This window comes from Triticum urartu, chromosome 2, assembly GCF_003073215.2.
Source record: "Triticum urartu cultivar G1812 chromosome 2, Tu2.1, whole genome shotgun sequence".
Taxonomy (NCBI): Eukaryota; Viridiplantae; Streptophyta; class Magnoliopsida; order Poales; family Poaceae; genus Triticum; species Triticum urartu.
In genome coordinates this window covers 45,022,330-45,042,776 of record NC_053023.1, presented here as the reverse complement: position 1 = coordinate 45,042,776, position 20,447 = coordinate 45,022,330, and the positions used below count along the sequence as shown (strand labels likewise).

The 20,447-nt window shown below is 44.2% G+C and overlaps 1 protein-coding gene and 3 non-coding genes across 4 annotated transcripts; all 4 read left to right on the top strand.

Moving 5' to 3' along the window:
* The first annotated feature begins 2,177 nt into the window (after positions 1-2,177).
* TRNAG-UCC lies at positions 2,178-2,249 on the top strand. The gene has a single exon. It is a non-coding gene; the product is annotated as a tRNA-Gly (tRNA).
* A 2,417-nt stretch (positions 2,250-4,666) lies between these two features.
* TRNAG-UCC lies at positions 4,667-4,738 on the top strand. The gene has a single exon. It is a non-coding gene; the product is annotated as a tRNA-Gly (tRNA).
* Positions 4,739-8,053: 3,315 nt separating this feature from the next.
* TRNAG-UCC lies at positions 8,054-8,125 on the top strand. Its single transcript has one exon. It is a non-coding gene; the product is annotated as a tRNA-Gly (tRNA).
* A 2,010-nt stretch (positions 8,126-10,135) lies between these two features.
* LOC125535564 (beta-glucosidase 5-like) lies at positions 10,136-16,007 on the top strand. The gene is made up of 13 exons (XM_048698629.1): positions 10,136-10,392; positions 10,463-10,526; positions 10,847-10,905; positions 11,007-11,082; positions 11,171-11,242; positions 11,581-11,668; positions 11,891-12,149; positions 12,402-12,517; positions 12,586-12,800; positions 14,163-14,191; positions 15,138-15,240; positions 15,332-15,419; positions 15,541-16,007. Exons 1-13 carry the CDS (start codon positions 10,264-10,266, stop codon positions 15,770-15,772), a joined length of 1,530 nt encoding a protein of 509 aa, XP_048554586.1. The 5' UTR covers positions 10,136-10,263; the 3' UTR covers positions 15,773-16,007.
* The last annotated feature ends 4,440 nt before the right edge of the window (positions 16,008-20,447 follow it).

Below are 20,447 nucleotides of genomic sequence, written 5' to 3'. Positions count from 1 at the left end.
CCGGGCATGGACAGCCTGGCCCGAGCCCGGACCGAAAAACCCGGGTTAGGCTTGACGTTCGGGCCGGGCTCGGGCTTTGTTTTCCAGCCCGGAAGATAGTTCGGGCCGAACTCAGGCTTCACTTTTTATGTATTTTGGTCCAGGCTTTCGGGCTTTCAGGTCGGGCTTGCACGTGCGTACACCAAAAAAACAGTGTTCGGGCCGGGCTTTTGTGCTTGCTTTCGGGCTGGGCTTAGGCTTCAAAACAAAGAGTATTTCGGGCTTTGGGCCGGGCTCGGGCTTGAGAAATGATGGTCGGGCTTTTACAAGCCCGGCCTGGCCCGGGTTTGTAGCACGCACAGCCGAAGGCACACAGATTTGTGGTTGTCCGTTTGCCTCGTGATTCGTAAACTGGCTTACTCTTTGCATGTGCTTTAGCCCTTAATTACTCTATGGTGGCATGCGCTCAACTTTTTCGCAGCTTTTGGCAGTTACAACCATCCCACATCTCACGCATTTATTTTTGACTTTCAAATTTGGATCTACTTTATCTTTTGAATAAAAAAGTCCAATTTATATTTCGTTCGCATATACGTGTTTTTTGCTACAATGGATTTCAAATAAGATCCTTTTTTAATACATTTTGATGAGTTTTAAAAACTTCATTAAGTTTCAACTTCTAAAACTTGGTAAGAGCGAATAACAAAATCCGGGTTTCAGAAATTAAAACTTAAAACTTGGTGTGCCCTCATGCAGAATCCAACGACTTTACGGATCACAAGACAAATCAGGCGGTCGGGCAAGTTTCAACTACTAAAACTTGATAGGAATGATGATAAATTTGATAAGTTTTAAAAACTTAAACTAAAACTTTAAACCCCAAACCGTAAACCTTAAGCACATAACTCTAAAACCCTAAAAGCATATGAAACTTGGTAAAGCTTGATGAAACTTTGTAAAACTTAATGTTACGACTATCAAGTTTCAATATTTCAAACTTGGATTTTTTTGGAAGTTGTTGAAATGTATTCAAGACTGGTCATGTTCGAAAGTTCTTGTCGCGACGAACACAGATATGCAAAGGAAACTTAATTTAGACTTTTGGTTTAAACTAGATTGAAATTAAAAGATGAAATGAAAAAGGCATGGGAGGTGAGGTGGACAGCGCCGACAGCTCTGACAAAAGCTGCCAAAATGTGCATGGATGAACCCCAACCTAGAATAATCAAAGGCCTAAGACTAATCAACTTTATGAATCTTAAAGCAATCAGGTGGTGTTTGGTTCTCTAGTCCTAGGACTTTTTCTAGTCCCAACTAAAAAGTCCCTCCCTGTTTGTTTCCAGAGACTAAAAAGTCCCTAGTCCCTTCCTAGAGGTTATTAAATGACCATGTTGCCCCTAGTATATAGAAAAATAACAATCAAACAACACCATGGGGTGGCGGGCCAATGGGTGCATGGAGGGGCATTGTTGGAAAAGTCACAAAAAGACTCTTCTTGAGAGTCTTCTTCATTTAGTCCCAAATGCCTAGTTTAGTCCCTAAAAAGTCTCTCCCGTTTGGTAAAAAAGTCTCTAAGAAGGACTTTTTCTAGTCCCTACACAAAAAAATCCCTGGAAACAAACACCTCTTCAGACGGTAGGCACGATTCGGCAGGTGGGTGCCTCTGCACCTACATGTCCTTGCGAATTTCCGTTATGGTTGCCAGATTTAATAGCCATGCCATACTATTTTTAGACATGTGTTTGGTTCATTGTCACATTTGTAATTTGCCAAACTTTTCTAGTTACATACTCCATATGTCATAGGTTGTATTTATTTATTGCTAAATCTTGTCGGTGGCCATTTTGTTCACCATGTTAGAAGTATAATTACGTTTTTGAGATTAGGAGTTAGAGATAAAATAGGAATAAACCATGTACGACTTGCCACTATTAGTGTAACCTATTCACCGTTAAAAGATGCTAGTTAGCACTTTGATGTAGCCAATGACACTGCGGTACGGTTACTGTCAAAAGATGCTAGTTCTAACATGTTCACCGTTACTAGTGTAATTGAATCCACTCCCAGAAGACTAAGCTGATGGGAGAGATGGTACGGTATGTTCAACACTTGCAGCTTCGTACTGTACTCACTTGGGCCCTTATTGTATAGTAAATCGGATTATGAATAATTTGTATTAGGAAAATAAGCACACAAAAGCGTCTGTAGTCCAACGGTTAGGATAATTGCCTTCCAAGCAATAGACCCGGGTTCGACTCCCGGCAGACGCATTTTGTACTGCCAATACAATAATCAATTGTTTTGTATCATTTTCAACAGAGATTCTATATTTTGTTCAATACATCTTTTGCATTTTGTACTGCCAATACAATAATCAATTTTTTTGTATCATTTTCAACAAAAATTCTATATTTTGTTCAATACATTTTTTAATTTAAAGTATTTTGCTGGGTTCCTTTGATTTTCTATTTAAATGTAGGCTTTCAACCCAAGACACTTCTCGCCTGGTTCAGCGCATCTCGAAGGTAAATGTAGGCTTTCAACCCAAGACACTTCTCGCCTGGTTCAGCGCATCTCGAAGACGAACCGTAAAACACAGGCAAATGTCCGGACACTGCGAGCCATCCAATGTAGACTTGTATTTGTTCGCGGATTTCGTATTTTCTTAAACCGGAAGCAAGCCATAGGCATTGCGGGAGTCGCACCTCCGCCATGTAGGACACCACACCCCCAGCCCACCCAGAACCGAGGCGGAGCCCGTGCATTTGGAGCGGTCCGCATTATTTTCGCGCCAAACCCCCCTTTCCCCACCCTCTGCTTGGATCGCCATCGTCCTTCAACTCAATTCCTATATTTTTCATTACCGTCGCTCGCAGGAACCCACGCGAACAGCTGCCAGAGTCGGCGGGGGTGGAGGATCTAGAGAAGGTGGCCGCCCGAAAGACCAACTCAACGACACGGCATGCTCGTCGCCTCAAAGCGAATGCAAAGGATGGGTGGCCGGCAAAAAGAAGGGTACACCGGGTAGCCAGAGCAGAACACGTACAACAACAACAATGGCCTTGATCCGGAGGATTGGTCGACCGCTCCACAAAAGAGGGGTGGAGGAGAAAGTTTTAAAATGCAGGAGGACAAATTTTTGTGTGATGCGTGGTTGGCCACTAGCATTGATCCGATCCATGAAACGGAGCAAAAGGGCACAACATTTTGGTCCAATATTCATTCTTGGTTCCATGAGCACAAGAATTTTGAGCCCTATCACAATGAACTCATTCGCGATCATGGGGCAAAGTCGCTCAACTCATTTGCGATCAAATCACCGAGCAAGTAAGTTGTTCTATGTGTTGGTCATTTGGCTGAATATTCTCTATGTGTTGCTCATTGGCTGGATATGCAAGTTGTTGACAGTGTCTTTTTTAGCCCTCCCTTGCGTGCAACTTATTCTTAAAGGTGGAGAAGAAGAGTTTCGTCCTCTTGCATTATTGGTTGAATTTGAACGGGCGACCCAAATGGCAACTATCCATTGTCAAATCCATCAAGACCATCGACATCAACAATGAGGAAGAAGTGGGTGATCCAACCAACCAAATAAAAGAGCTGCCCCAAAAGTATAGAAGGGTGTTCCGAGGAAAGAAGTGGGAGGAGGAGAAGGAGAAGCGAGAAGGGGTGACGGCCAAGATGACAAAGAGGTTCAAGGGCATCTTGGCAAAGAAGGAGGATGCATGTCTCAGGCGCTCCAACGTGAAGGAGGAAAATAAGGTGGAGAGGTTTAACATCTTGATGATAGTGACCGAGATAAAGATCAACCTTGAAGAGAAGAAAATGGAGCTCCAATAGAGGAGTGTTGAGCTTGCGGCCGCTTCGGTGGATACCAAGATGCTGACCATGAGGATGGACGAGTTGGATGCCGATGCGGTAATGATTGTATGCGTTGTCCGTGTTAGGGTGTTGAAGCGCTTGGCGGCCGAGCTGGAGACAGACGAGAAGGAGGCGAGTGGTGAGGAGAAGGCTACAAAGTAAGCAAGGAGGCTCGGACAACCAGTCTAGGAGAGCAAAAATGTCATTTTTTTGCACGGACAATCAAACTGGTTCTTTTGTGATGGAGCACGTGTAAAAACTATAAACATTTTTTGGTTGTCCTCAGTCGCAAATGAACACACACACTTTAACTTTCTCACATCCCTATTCACTTGAATGAAATTAGCTGGACCTAGCCGAACATTTATGATGCGGTTAGATGGGTCATGCGTACAGGCTACATAACATGTAAAGCAACATTGAGTATATGAATGAATCAATCAACAAATTGACCAGGAAAAATAAAAACTTACGATCTCTATTGTTGCCGCGCACAATGGCCACATTGCCTCCAACCGATAAATCACGCCACAAAACTTTATGAAAAGAGTTCTGGATGATATACCATCGATACACTAATGATTTCACATTTGTTTTCATGGATGATGTGTATGTTAGGGCGCAATGTGCTTTCGCACATAAAACAAACCATGCGCACGCTGTCAAAATATCCCACCCCTTACGCTGCTGCCTATAAAGTCCACAAATACGATCAACCACGCATTGCACAACAATTCATCGTCCATGGTCGAGTGTCCGCCATCCTTTATGGTCCTTCACTTGCGCCCTCATTGTACAAATAAAGTGTATGCTAAAAATTAGCACACCAGCGTCTGTAGTCCAACGGTTAGGATAATTGCCTTCCAAGCAATAGACCCGGGTTCGACTCCCGGCAGACGCAGTTTTTTTCATTCTCTCTTCTACAGACGTTTTTTTTTGTATTTTCTCTACTCACATTCATTGAAGACGTTCTTACACGTGTCTTCACCCTGCGCGCTCTACGACCCACCCCGTGCTCACGTGGAAACAACCACCTCGCGTCACCCTGCCTCCAGACGCTTCTCGCGCTGTTCAGTTTCGGCCTCGCTCCACCCCGCACCAAACGTTCAATCTACGGGAGCGTGGCGCCCGGCCAAGCATATACCGTCGGAGAGACCAGGAGAGATCGCTACGAAGCCAACCAGCTGAAAGACCAGTAGCTAAGCTTGCTCCCACTGACAATCTACAGCTACCGGCGTGATGGGCGGAGGCGGCTTCGTGTCCACGCTCCGGTGGCTGCGGGACACCGGCGCCGCGCTGCGCTCGCCCTACAACCTCCTCCGCGGCTGGCCCGGGCTGCTGCTCGACCACCCGGCCGTCGACGCCGTGCTCTGGGCCGCCGTCACCGCCGTCGAGTCCGTCGCCATCGCGGGCATGGTCTGCGCCTTCTTCCTCTGCTGCGGCTGCACCTTGTAGTGAAGGCTCGAGAGTCGATCCATCGGCAAGGCTGGCACATACCTTCTCTCCTGTCCTTTTTCTCAATGTTCAGTTGTTCACCGTTTCGCTCCTGCTTCGTCTGGATGCATTTTGGTGTGCATTAACGTGATCAAGAGCAATACAGTAGAAATACAAATGGCGAATCGGTGTACATGGAACGCATTATGTTTTCGAACTGAGAGTATGATACAGGCTACGAACAAGTACCGTCATGTATGCAAATGCATTTGGTTTGCCAAATTCAGTTCAAGAAAACAGTAATGACAATGTATTCGTAACAATGAATTTGATTTATTTTTTACCAGTACAACTGAATTTGATGTTCGAGCTCCCCCTCTAGGATCGACCATACACTCGGTCCAATGGCCAAGAGATCGCTGGTCAGGCTCGACCGCGCCTTCTTCAACCTTTCCTGGAACGATTCCATTCTGAATTCCTCCCTCCGCCGCGCCAAACCTTGGAACTCTGCGCTCTCGTCGTCACCGGCTCCACCTCCATCTCGCGAGCTGTCCATTTCCGTTTCAAGAATGACTGGTTGCGATCCCACGTTCCTCCCCGACACCTTCCCCTCCTGATCCTGTGGGGAGCCCACCGTGATTCCGCCTGTGACCTTGCTGTGAGGATTAGATGATACCGTTCCGGCCGCAAAAAAATCACCACAATGGCGAACTCTAAATCAGAAAACCATCGATTTTCATTTGTTTTTGCAAAAATAACATTGATAGCTCGATAAGCATCCGTTGACGATGGATCTGACAGGTGGTCCCATTGTCAGGTCGACGTGGTACGGGAGGTCGAAAGTTAAGTGACCCAGTTAACCCTTCTCTGCCCTATTGAGGGATTTCCCCAAATACTTAGCAGATGCACACTGAGTGGCAGCCCGGTGCATCCTGCACACCAATGAGTCAGGTTAGAATCCGAGCTCTTCCAAAGTGATATCTCATTGATGGCTCGGGCACCCTTGGAAGGGGTCCTTCTTCGTCTTCCACGTAAGCTGCACAAGAAAGGTCCAAAGCCAATCAAGCCAATCCAAGAGAACAGTAAAGCTTCATATGGTTAGAATCCGAGCTCTTTCAAAGTAGTATTTCACTGATGGCTCGGGCACCCTCGGAAGGGGCCCTTATTCGCCTTCCACCTAAGCTGCGCAGGAAAGGCCCAAAGCCAATCCAAGAGAATAGTAAAGCTTCATACGGTCTTTTTGTCGACGTTGAATAATCAATAATTTCACTATCTTTTGTACCATAAATATTCATTTGATCTTGATCGATGATGCACTCGTTGTGGGCTTGATGTCTCCGGCCAGCGTCATGAAGTCGCCACCAAGGGATGTCGAGGAGTTCAACAATGCGTAGCTCGTGAGGCGCAACCACCCATCGTGCCCTAGGTTGAACACGCGGAAATCCGACGGCGCGAGGTCCACCCGAAACTCCCGTGCGCCATCGGCGGCGAGCATAAACAGGCTTGACGAGTTGAACCACATCGATGCTGTGGCTTCATTGCGGTCCTCGAAGAAGAGGAGGTCATTCGACAGCCACAAGTAACATGCCCCGTGCCACATACGAGGCAGAAACAACGAGTCGGCATCCCCCCTGGCGAAATCACTGGGACTCCTCCCCTGACGCCAAGTACACGAGGGCACATAGCTTCTGTCCAAAAAGCAGCACATCGGTGGCATCGTATGATATGTTGCTAAAACTCCTTTTAACCCTGTGAGAAAATAAGAAGAAAATAATACAATGCATTACTGTCTCCTTGATAACTCATAACAGAAAAACCTAGATAGGAAAAAAAATCTCATTAGTGAGTTGGAGACCAATAAATATGCCTTGTATACTTTCTTCAAAAACCACGGTGGAGAAAATAGAAAGTATGAATATGAAAAAAAATGTATTAGCTCATTTAGCACCTTATATGAGAACCTTGAGAGTAAACTCATTAAGGGAAAAAGAGTGCAATATGATGTGCCACGAAAAACTCCTTTAAAAACCCACTGGGGAAATATAAGGATAAAAGAAAAATGGCATATCTGAACACTTGTATTTATATTGTCTCATTGAAAATCTTTTATGAAAAACCATTAGGAAAAACTCACCAATGAAAAAGAGTACAACATGTATGATCTGACGATCATTGATGGGTTATGATATGGGGGTTTACTCCCCCTAAACTTTGCAAATCTCAACAGTTTTCTTTTCAATATTATTTTGTATCTAACCCATATGCATTTGAAAATACAAGTAATATTATCTAGATAGATAATGGTAGGTTTTAAATCATATGGTCATTTGGTTTTCCTGGAACAACCAACCAAAAGAGTGGTAGATTTTTGAAGAGGTAAAGCGGCGACGTTAGAGGAGGAGGGTGCAGGCGCAAAACAAGGGAGGGCATGGATGGAATGGAAGAGAATGAGACCGAGAGGAGGGTTTAATTGGGCCGGAGATGTTGGAGTCCTACGTAGCGGCGGTCAAGACCTCCACAAAAGCTTCCCCAGATGGCTTTCAATTTATATGAAAACAGATGTCGGGTAGCTCCATGGACCGATACGGTACCGCGTTGGATGACAGAATAGGTCCGGACAACACAGTCCCAACGTTGTGGGTCGCGTCCCCTCGGACGGTACAATAGGTTTAACGCTGTTTCAGGAGGCTAAGCTAAGACGGTACAAGGGGCCTGATCTGATGATGGTTCACTTGCGTCGTTGTTGTACGAATAATTTGTATCGTGAAAATTAGCACATCCAGCGTCTGTAGTCCAACGGTTAGGATAATTGCCTTCCAAGCAATAGACCCGGGTTCGACTCCCGGCAGACGCACTTTTTCTTTTGCCAGCCTACACTGCGTCTGCACCTTGCAGTGAAGACTCACTCCAGAGTGGATTCCATCGGTCAGCCGCTGGATCAGTCGATCGTGCGGCCCTGAGCTTGGACGCTTCTTTTGTTCACGACAACACTGGCCAAAAAATGACGCGAAGCGCAAGACCAACTCTCTGCGGCTCCCTCCCACGGCAGCCCCGCTCGCACGCCGCGGCTGTCCTCTCGCCTCGTCTGCCCTCCGTCCCTCCACTCCGCTGGATGCACCCGCCTGACCGCGTCCCGTCGTCACCAACTCCCTCCTCAAGCTCTACTGCGCACTTGGCCTCCTGCCCCACGCGCGCAAGGTGTTCGACCCGGGCGCCGCCTCATGGTGCCCGGGCATGGGCGCATGGCAAGAGCGGCGACCTGCCGGCGCCGCGGCAAGTGTTTGCAAGAATGCCGGGGCGGAATCTGGTGTTGTCTTGGAGCGCGATGGTCGAGTAGTCGACGCGCTTGTGCGTGCAGGGGAGCGAGCTCGAGGAGGCGCTGCATGCGTTTGATCGGATGATGGGGGAGGGTTTCAAGCCGGGTGTACTGGTGCTGGTGACCGTGCTCCCGTCTTGGTGTCGTCGAGTGTGGTTGGTGCCTTGGTGGGTCCATCGGTATCTGGAGATGGGGGGCTTGCAGGGAGGCAAAGGAATGTCATGGTTGAGGCCGCGCCGGTGGACATGTACTGCAAGTGTGGGTGCGCGGAGGAGGGGTGGTGTGTTTTTGACTGCGTTCACCGCCGTGAAGTTGTGCTGTGGAATTCAGTGACCGAAGAGCTTGCGGTGAATGGCCATGGTGAGCGTGCACTTGAGTTGTTCCAAAGGATGCTTGAAAAGGGGTTTGTGCGTAATCAGTCGTTTGTTGCTGCTTTGTGCAGCGTGCACCCACACAAGTCGTGTGGATGAACGGAAAATTTTCCAGTCAATGCGGCACCATGGAGGGCTTGCAATGATCTAGGCACTATGCGTGTCCAGCTGATCTCCTTGGGCGTGCAGGAGGCTGAAACTGTGTCTTGGATATACCAACGGAGACATGTGCATTGCACACATGGTGGATGTTATGCCTTTCTGCTCAACTTGTAGGAAGTCAATGGTCGATGGGAAGATGCAAGAGCCATTGGGCAGAAGATGGTGGAGCAGGGAGCCAACAAAGAGGAAGGTTTGAGCTTAATGGAGTGAAATGGTTGATTCCATGAGTTACGCCCCGGAAAATGCAGATCTATGCACTGTCAGAAGATAATAATATCTCCTACTGGTGTAAGTGCTTGTGAGTGTGCAAGAGAAAAAGAAGGATCTGCCTCGAGCCCTCAACGTCTGACAGCAGTGCCTTCTCTGTCAACTGGCTATCTACGGCGGCTTCATGTTCTCCGGTGGCAAGAACGCAAGCTTGCCACAGGAAGCCCATCACGCTTCTTCTGCACATGTTAGTGTTTATTCTTCTGCTCCGATTACTACTCACAGCGATTGCTGGCGCTGTTCAACAGCAACTTATTCTTGCCATAAGGAAGAACCTGAAGGAGAGGACAGGCAGGTAGATGCTGATGCTTATTTCGCTTTGCCTTTCGTTTTTTTGGTTGCAAGACTTTCTTGGCTTCGACGTTTTTCTTCTAATACAGAATGATGCGCACTTTCCAGCTGCATATTCTAGTAGAAAAAATAAAAGATCCTTTCTCCTGCCATCCTTGTGATCCGCATGGGACTTTCATTTTTGAAGTGTGCCTTTTCTTAATCAGCTGAGTGGTGTTTTGTCTCTTGAGTTTCCATTTAATCTCTGACGCATTAGGCCAAATTGTTTAATGGGCCTCGTGCAGTCCTGAAGGGCCAGTTGACGCACGGATCACGAGCCGGGAAAAAATATGTATGACAACTCTAGCTGGAGATATTTTATGAAATAAATAATTAAGTGCGTGACTCATCACTCTGTACAGGGTCTGACGCCATGAAGGCAAAGCAAGCACGATGTACATGGCAGTTGGGCATGCCTATACTTGTGAACTATTTATTTGGCTTGGATGAAGATGAAGTTGAGGCTAGTTGACTTGTGGGCTATTTATTTGACCTGGATGAAGATGGGGTTGAGGAGAGTTGGCATAAATCCAAGAAGATAGATACATGGGTGCCACTGCTTTCTTGTACATCTTGCTGTCCCTCTGGGTTCAGGATGCAGCTGCCATTCTTGGCTTCACAAGAAGTGATTTTCCGCAGGACTTCGTATTTGGATCTGGAACCTCAGCATATCAAGTAAGCTGATGGAATCTTATTTCGTTGAAAATCATGGTGTGCTAAATTTAGATATTTCATTTGCATATAGTATGAGGGTGCTGTTGCTGAGGATGGTAGGAGGCCAAGCTTTTGGGACACTTTCACTCATGCAGGTTAGTTGCTATCTATGCGTGCAATTTATCTTTCTGGTTTTGATGTGCTGCAATGCCTCACTAAATATGCGGCAGCAAGTTTCGTAGAAGGAATTGATATAGCATGTGCTTATTTTTATTTTTTATTTCAAATGCGTAACAGATAGAGTCTGGCACAATTTGTATTTCAAATGCGTAGAAATTTGAGACCGGTTCCCTCTTGGACAAACAATTCCACATAAACATTTTTGTTTTGTTTTGTTAAAGCAGAGCTAAACTGGACATGGTAATCATAGTCGCACAGGTTGACCAAGCTGACCGTTGTTGATTTGTGTTCACAGGTAAAATGCCAGACCAAAGCACAGGAGATGTTACTGCAGATGGGTACCATAAATACAAGGTAAATGATAAGAGCAAAATGTTCTGCTGGTGTTTCTCTGTGTTGCATCAACTGTAGTAATACTTCAGCAGTTCTCAGGTTTAGTAATTCCGATATTTCAGGAGGATATCAAGCTCATATCTGATACAGGCCTAGAGGCCTATAGGTTCTCCATCTCCTGGTCGAGGCTCATTCCAAGTACATAATTCCTCACAAGGTCCATCACAAAAGCCCTTTTTCAATTTCGTTTTTTTCTAACTATTTCGGCAAAATTTGTGGTTTGCAGATGGACGTGGAGCTGTCAATCCAAAAGGGTTACAGTTCTACAATAACATCATAGATGAGCTTGTGAAACATGGTAATTGTTCTTTCTATTTCTCTATACATGTCCTTGGCCTCAGGAGTCTCCGCCAAATATTTGTCCATTCAGGGAATCAAGTGTAGTTGATACAATGCTTCTACTCCTACTTTAATGATTTGGAAGAGGTCATGTGGTTGTAGCATGTCATATGATAAGGCTATGCATACTCATTTCTCACTCACTCTTTTGTAGAATTAGTTTTCTCTTTGTATGTGTGTGGTGGCCTGGTGGGCTGAGGACAGACATAGCAGAGCGAGTGGAGTATATATTTTGATCTCTGAGCATCCAAATGCAGCTATGGCTTAGGTATGCACCAACGAAGTTTATTTGTACAGGTATTCAAATACACATCACACTTCACCATCTAGATCTCCCTCAAATTCTTGAAGACGAGTATGGTGGATGGTTAAGCCCCAGAATTATGTAAGTTTATATAAGGGTTCACAAATACTCCCTCCGTTCCAAAATAGATGACCCATCTTTGTACTAACTTTGTACTGAAGTTAGTATAAAGTTGACTTAGTTGAGTCATCTATTTTGGAACGGAGGGAGTAAATAATTTCTCTCGGAGTGGCAGTTTTTTAGTAACAGTGACATACTACAACGGAGTGGTTCTATTAATACTTTTGTATCTGCAAAATGCAGCGAAGATTTCACGGCATATGCGGATGTTTGCTTCAGGGAGTTTGGAGGCAGAGTCACTTACTGGACTACAGTGAACGAACCAAACATTGGTGCAGTTGCCTCTTATGGCAGTGGTCAATTACCACCTGGTCGATGCTCAGATCCATTTGGAATAACAAAGTGCACAGCTGGGAACTCCAGCACTGAACCATATGTAGCAGTCCATACTTACTTATTGGCGCATGCATCAGTTGCCAGACTGTACAGAGAGAAGTATCGAGTGAGTGAATGATCTTGTACCCAAAATAGTTTGGTTGCTGCTAGATTCTTCAGAAACTGTGAGCTTTATTAGCCATCTTAGCTTAGGTCGATGGTGAAGTCACAATTTTCATTCATTACACATTAACCATTTCATAGCCCATCTTTGTTTATGCATGTTTTATGTTTTAGCACGATATTCCCTTTTCCTGTTACAGTGCAAATTTTTCATAGCTAAAGAGTGTGGACTCACTGAAGGAACTTATGGATGCAGGCTATGCAAAAAGGAGTTGTGGGCATAAATATCTACTCCTTCTGGAGTTACCCATTCACAGATTCCACCGCGGATTTAGAAGCAACTCAAAGATGCAAGGATTTCATGTTTGGCTGGTATGATATTTATCTCCATCTTTACATGGGAACTATGCATGTTGGGAGCCTAACTGCAATACTGACAGGATACTAGAGCCTTTGGTGTTTGGGGACTACCCAGAAATGATGAAGAAAAATGTTGGCTCTCGTCTTCCATCCTTCACAAAAGTCCAGTCTGAACTTATCAAGGGTTCTTCTGATTTTATCGGAATAAATCACTACTATTCTCTCTATGTGAGTGACCGCCAGACAGAACCAGGTATCCGAGACTACAACAGGGACATGTCAATTTATTACAGAGGTAAACAGTTTACAGAGGTATCCACCTATGTAATTCTTTTTCTCAAGCACGCCTGGAAGCGTGTCAATTTCACTATATAGCCTGTGTAAAAATAGCACCTTTCTTAGCCTATGCCTCAGGGCTTAGCGCTCTAGACTCTTGTGCTATGTCCAGTTTGGTGAAGCGAGGCATTATCGCATCATTCATGTCCTTCATCCCTTAACTGCACGCCTTCATATTTTCGTTGTTGGCATTCATGTTGGCGAAAAACTTGGCATCGGAAGCCATGTCGACCTTGGCGTCCATTGCCCTGTTTTGCATTTGTATCGTTGGCTTTGATTCATTTCCTAGGGAACTAAGTGGGCCTGGGTTGGATCTAGGGGTTCCTAGCAGGAGGATGTGTGTGTGTGTGTTGGGGGGGGGGGGGGGGGTACCCTGCTTAGGCTGCAAGTGACACTATTTTGCTGGTCTGCTATGCTGCTGTCGGCGCTACTTTCCTGGTACCGCTATGCTGCTGCTGCTACTTTGCTGTTGCTGCTGTTTTGCTGAGAGTTCAGAGTGAGAGATGAGAGAAACTGAAGATGGTGAGTGAGAGGGAGATGGTATTTCAGAGATGAAGAGTGAGAGAGAAATAGAATTACAGAGGGATGTGTTGTTGACAGTGACAGAGATTAAATTACAGAGGATGATAGCTTGAGATAGATTGTTGATTCATTGGTTTTTTATGCTCTTGTGTAATTGTGGTGCTTGGTGTTGTTTGTTTGTCGGGTAAAGATGAATCACTGCATCGACTTGTTGAACGAGCAGAACACCAGTGCTATGTTTCACTTTGAATTTTAAAATTTGGATTTGAATGTTATTGAAGTGTGTGATGTTGAAATGCCAAAAGTATGGTTTATATCTATGTGAACTTGAAGTTTAATTACAGTGTATATGCACACACATCGGAGAAATAGGAGAGGGAGATTATAAAGGAAGTAGCTTTTGGGGAATCTGAGTTTGCACACTATTTCTTGAGCCTTCAAAATATTATAAAGGCTACCCTTTTCAGTTCTAAAAGATGCATTTTTGAGAGAATCTGCTAGAGTTGCTCAAATTAAGTGGAGCTAGCTAAGGCTGGCTGTGCTTAGCAGATGGGTTAGCGACTCACATGTCATGAATTATCCAAAAAAATAGCTGTCTAGTCTATCTATAAGGTATAGTTTCTCTATCAAGTTATATTGTTTTACCATAGTTTTCTAGACGACATAACTTTTGTTTGACCATTTCAATCCTTTTTTTTACTTCATAACCTTAGTAAACGAATACAATTATTTTTCAACAGTTCTATTTTGCAGTATATGCCTTGGTTACCCTAACTAGATATTTGTTTCTATGCTGCAGCTTCTAGGACAGAACCACCTGCTGGTCAGGTAAACCATGTCATCAATGCTTTTTGTGAAGGGTTGCCAACTATGAGTGCATCTATGTTCTTGGATTTTTTGTCCCTCTCAACTCTTGACTGAGTGCACATTACAACCCTAAACTTTGATAGAAGACAAATCTAACCTTTAACTCTCAAAACCTGGTACTACTTTGTAAGATCTTTGTGAATAATTAATAAAATGGCTGCATGCATCTTTCAGATGCAGAGCCGGGGGTCATCCTCCTTTTCGAAAAAAAACTCTCAAAACCTCGTAGAACATCTCACACTACTCCAAAGTGGTTTTAGATGGCATGTCAAAACTATGTGTTTACCACATCTTTAATAGCAGAAAATACTAGAAATAGAAAGGATCGTTGTTTAGATGTTCAAACTTTTCAGAAGGTATAAATAATAAAAAGGCTGACCCCCCTGATTTCCAAATAAAAAACACAAATAATTTTGTTTAAAAAAGTAACCGCAAATCTCACCAAAGAATTTCTCAGCGTTTTTCCATGTTTCTAGAAACATTCTCAATTCAGTTTCCCCAAAAACTAATAATTGAAATTTTCTCTCGAAGAGAAATTAATGTCTAAAAGCAAATGTTTTTTTATCCAAGGTTGGAGCGATTATTTTAATATCTCATTTTCTTTTTATTATTGCTAGGTTTTGGATGATGTAGAGACGACGTGGCATACACATAGGCACCATGTCTAAACCTGTTTTGCAGTTATTCAAAACCACTTTGGGGCAAATAAGAACCTTGTAAACCACTTTTAACTCGATTTTGAAAATAACACTTTGTATCTCATTTTCTTTTGGCCGCGCACCATTCAGTTAGAAATACCAAACTGGCTCGGAGATTAAATAAGAAAAATACGCATCAAGCAGATGTGATCGAGGTTGACAAACTGATGCTGATTCATGACAAAGCTACGGTCTCTATTGGTCTGCAGGGAGCCCCAACAAATGTTCCAAGTGATCCCAAAGGGTTGCAACTTGTCCTCGGGTACCTGAAGGAAACCTATGGGATAACTCAACTTTATGTCCACGAGAATGGCAAGCACATATAGTTTAGCAAGAAGCAAACCTATGTTAACAAACCAAATATCTTCCTGAACCTCAGTTGTATTATTCTTCGTGTCAGCAGGTGTGGGGTCTGCCAACGATAGCCTTGATGATACTTACAGGGTCGATTACCTGAGCAGCTACATGGGAAGCACGCTAGATGCAATAAGGTTAGCAATTTTCAGCACACGACTGCATATCTCTCCGCGGATGCTTGAGACCCAAAAAAAAAAGAAAACGAAGATAAAATTTGGTGTTCCACCACCCTGATTGACACTCGTTGTTCTGCAGGAATGGGGTTAATGTGAGGGGTTATTTCGCCTGGGCACTCATGGATCTATTCGAGCTCCTGGCAGGATACGAGTCCAAGTACGGCCTGTACCGCATAGATTTTGATGACGAAAGGAGGCCACGGCAAGCCAGGCTCTCTGCTCGCTGGTACTCCGGCTTCCTGAAAAAGAATGGATCCTCTATTCGAGTATCAAGGGTGCAGGAGGACCTGAGGTTGACGACCGTCTTCTAATTTGGTGCTCGGGCGTCACATGTATGTATGCACGCACCTGTCGAAGTTTAACAAAAGGCTTGAGCAGCAGATTCTTCAACTTTATTTTCTGAAAATAAGGGGGCGTGAGAGGAAGAACTGGCAGCCAGACGGCCCGGGAAGAAGTATGTTTAGCTGACTTGTGGGTTGTTTTGTCACTACAAGGGTGGCTTCCCTGCTATTTGTAGGAATTGCAAGTCAAACATTACAAGTGTAAGTTGATGGCGACGAAAACAACCCAAGGAACTAACCGAGGATGAAAAATACAAGTTCGCTTTTTAAAACTCATGAAAATTGGAAAGTTAATTGGCTATGGCTGTTATATGGTCTGGATCAGATAAATTTTGAAAGAAGAAGTCTTCTTTCGATCCTTGAACTGGTGCCATCTTGGTCTTGGTCATATCAGTTTTGAAAGGAATATGTCTTCTTTTGATCCTTCTACAATTTACCTTTTTCTTTTCTTTAGAATGACCTATAACTTTGCTCAAACTTGACACACATTACAAGTACAATGAACAACAACAACAAAGCATGTAAAAAAAACAACAACAAAGGCTTTAGTTGAAAGACAAGCTATTTCAGCTTAGTCCATGTCCAACTAACTGCAGCTAAGCCAACACACATGCTGACAGATGTCTTCCAGCTCCCGGAATGAGCTATTTCAAATGATGCAGGTCTGTAATTGTATATATAGCTGCCAAAGCTGATCACCACTGTACAGTATACTTAAACAAGCCACAGGTGCATTTTGAAAGAACAATCATGCACACTTTCATGCTTATCTATGTCAGCACTTACCTTCTACATCAGCAAAGAGACAATACGATTCTTATATTTCTAACGCGTAGTTGAATGAAGATTGTTGGATAATGAGCAAGTGACTTTACTGAGGGCCAAAGGCCAATACATATACATGTGTGGTAAAGTGCAGGAAACCCCTTATACAATAGGGATAAATCGAAAAGAAACTATACACATCTAACACCCCCCCCCAAACTCATGGTGGATCAACAACACTGAGTTTGGAGAGGAAAAAGGCATGCTGCGCTCGAGTCTGTGCCTTCATGAAGAAGTCAGCCAACTGTAACTCAGAGGGCACATAGTGAAGAGCGAGAGTCTGATCCTGCACAACAGCACGCACAAAGTGGGCATCCACACCGATGTGCTTGGTGAGCTCATGCTTCACCGGGTCACGGGCAATACTGATAGCACTGGTACTGTCTAACAGTAAGGGAGTTGAGGTAGCAGCAGACACACCCAAATCCTCAAGTAACCACCGTAACCAGATCACCTCAGCCGTCAGCATAGCCATGGCTCACAACTTAGCCTCTGTACTCGAGCGAAAAACTGCAGTCTGTTTCTTTGTCTTTCAGGCAATAAGAGAGCCACCAAAAAGACACAAAAAGAAGACAGCGAGCGTCGATCAGAGGGATCACTAGCCCAGGTAGCATCAGAGTAAGCCTGGAGCTCAAGAGAACTGGAGCGGGGAAAGAAAAGGCGCTGAGAGATCGTGCCACGAAGATATCATAGAACACGGAGGAGGTGACTATAGTGGACAGAGGTGGGGGCTGAAACAAACTGACTCAGGATGTGAACGGGATAGGAGATGTCAGGACGCGTAACAGCAAGATAGACAAGGCTACCAACGAGGTGACGATAGCGAGTGGGATTAGGAAGAGGGTCACCATCAGAGGCATAAAGCTAAACGTTGAGCTCCATAGGAGTCACAACAGTGCGATCATCACTGAGAGCAGCTCGAGCAAGAAGATCCTGAATATATTTCTCTTGAGAGATGTAGAAGCCATCAGAGGTCGAGGAGATCTCAATTCCAAGAAAGTAGCGAAGAGGACCAAGATCAGTCATGAGGAACTGGTCGTGAAGGCGGGCCTTAACAAAGGCAATGTAGTCAGAGTCGTCACCAGTGATGATCATGTCATCAACATAAAGAAGGAGAAGAGTCCGACCACGAGGAGACGTGTGAACAAACAACGCGGGATCATGATCACTGGGCAAGAAACCAGCGGCAGTCACCACAAAGGCGAAGCGTGATAACCCACAAGTGTAGGGGATCGAAACAGCTTTCGAGGGTAGAGTATTCAACCCAAATTTATTGATTCGACACAAGGGGAGCCAAAGAATATTCTCAAGTATTAGCAACTGAGTTTTCAATTTAGCCACACCTGTATAACTTAATATCTGCAGCAAAGTATTTAGTAGCAAAGTAATATGATAGTAGTGATAACGGTAACAAAAGAGTAAAAAAGCAAAAGTAATATTTTTGGTATTTTGTAGTGATTGTAACAATAGCAACGGAAAAGTAAATAAGCGAGAACCAGTATATGGAAAGCTCGTAGGCATTGGATCGGTGATGGATAATTATGCCGGATGCGGTTCATCATGTAACAGTCATAACATAGGGTGACACAGAACTAGCTCCAATTCATCAATGTAATGTAGGCATGTATTCCGAATATAGTCATAGGTGCTTATGGAAAAGAACTTGCATGACATCTTTTGTCCTATCCTCCCATGGCAGCGGGGTCCTAATGGAAACTAAGGGATATTAAGGCCTCCTTTTAATAGAGAACTGGAACAAAGCATTATCACATAGTGAATACATGAACTCCTCAAACTATGGTCATCACCGGGAGTGGTCCCGATTATTGTCACTTTGGGGTTGCCGGATCATAACACATAGTAGGTGACTATAGACTTGCAAGATAGGATCAAGAACACACATATATTCATGAAAACATAATAGGTTCAGATCTGAAATCATGGCACTCGGGCCCTAATGACAAGCATTAAGCATAGCGAAGTCATGGCAACATCAATCTCAGAACATAGTGGATACTAGGGATCAAACCCTAACAAAACTAACTCGATTACATGATAGATCTCATCCAACTCATGACCGTCCAGCAAGCCTACGATGGAATTACTCAGGCACGGCGGTGAGCACCATGAAATTGGTGATGGAGGATGGTTGATGATGACGACGGCGACGAATCCCCCTCTCCGGAGCCTCGAACGGACTCTAGATCAGCCCTCCCGAGAGGTTTTAGGGCTTGGCGGCGGCTCCGTATCGTAATATGCGATGATTTCTTCTCCTTAATTTTTTTCTCCCCGAAAGCAAATATATAGAATTGGAGTTGGCGTCGGAGGAGCTCCAGGGGGCCCACGAGGTAGGGGGGCGCCCCCCTAGGGGCGCCCCCACCCTCGTGGACAGGTGGTGGGCCCCCTGGCCTTCATCTTTTGCAACGATTTTTTATTATTTCCGAAAAGATGTTCCGTGAAGTTTCAGGTCATTCCGAGAAGTTTTGTTTCTGCACATAAATAACACTATGGCAATTCTGCTGAAAACAGCGTCAGTCCTGGGTTAGTTCTATTCAAATCATGCAAGTTAGAGTCCAAAATAAGGGCAAAAGTGTTTGGAAAAGTAGATACGACGGAGACGTATCAACTCCCCCAAGCTTAAACCTTTGCTTGTCCTCAAGCAATTCAGTTGATAAACTAAAAGTGAAAAAGAAAAACTTTTACAAACTCTGTTTGCTCTTGTTGTTGTAAATATGTAAAGTCAGCATTCAAGTTTTCAGCAAATATCATGACTAACCACACTTGCAATAACTCTCAGGTCTCATGTTCACTCATATCAATAGCATAATTAACTAGCGAGTCATAATAATAAATCTCGGATGACAACACTTTCTCAAAACAATCATAATATGATATAACAAGATGGTATCTCGCTAGCCCTTTCTGAGACCGCAAAACATAAATGCAGAGCACCTTTAAAAATCAAGGACCGACTAGACATTGTAATTTATGATAAAAGAGATCCAATCATAGTCATACCCAATATAGATTAACAGTAATGAATGCAAATGACAGCTGTGCTCTCCAGCTAGTGCTTTTTAATAAGAGGGTGACGACTCAACATAAAAGTAAATAGATAGGCCCTTCACAGAGGGAAGCAGGGATTTGTAGAGGTGCCAGAGCTTGGTTTTAAAATAGAGATAAATAATATTTTTGAGTGGCATACTTTCATTGTCAACATAACAACTAAGAGATGGCGATATCTTCCATGCTACACACATTATAGACGGTTCCCAAACAGAATGGTAAAGTTTATACTCCTCCTCCACCAACAAGCATCAATCCATGGCTTGCTCGAAACAACGAGTGTCTCCAACTAGCAACAGTCCCAGGGGGAGTTTTGTTTGCAATTAATTTTGATTTAGTTTGCATAAAGCATGGGACTGGGCATCCCGATGACCAGCCATTTTCTCGTGAGTGAGGAGCGGAGTCCACTCCTCTTGAGAATAACCCGCCTAACATGGAAGATAAGGGCAGCCCTAGTTGATACATGAGCTATTCGAGCATACAAAACAGAATGTTTATTTGAAAATTTAGAGTTTGGCACATACAAATTTACTTGGAACGGCAGGTAGATACCGCATATACGAAGGTACGATGGACTCATATGGAATAACTTTGGGGTTTAAGGGATTGGATGCACAAGCAGTATTCCCGCTTAATACAAGTGAAGGCTAGCAAAAGACTGGGAAGCGACCAACTAGAGAGCGACAACAATCATGAACATGCATTAAAATTAATAAACATTGGATGCAAGCATGAGTAGGATATAATCCACCAT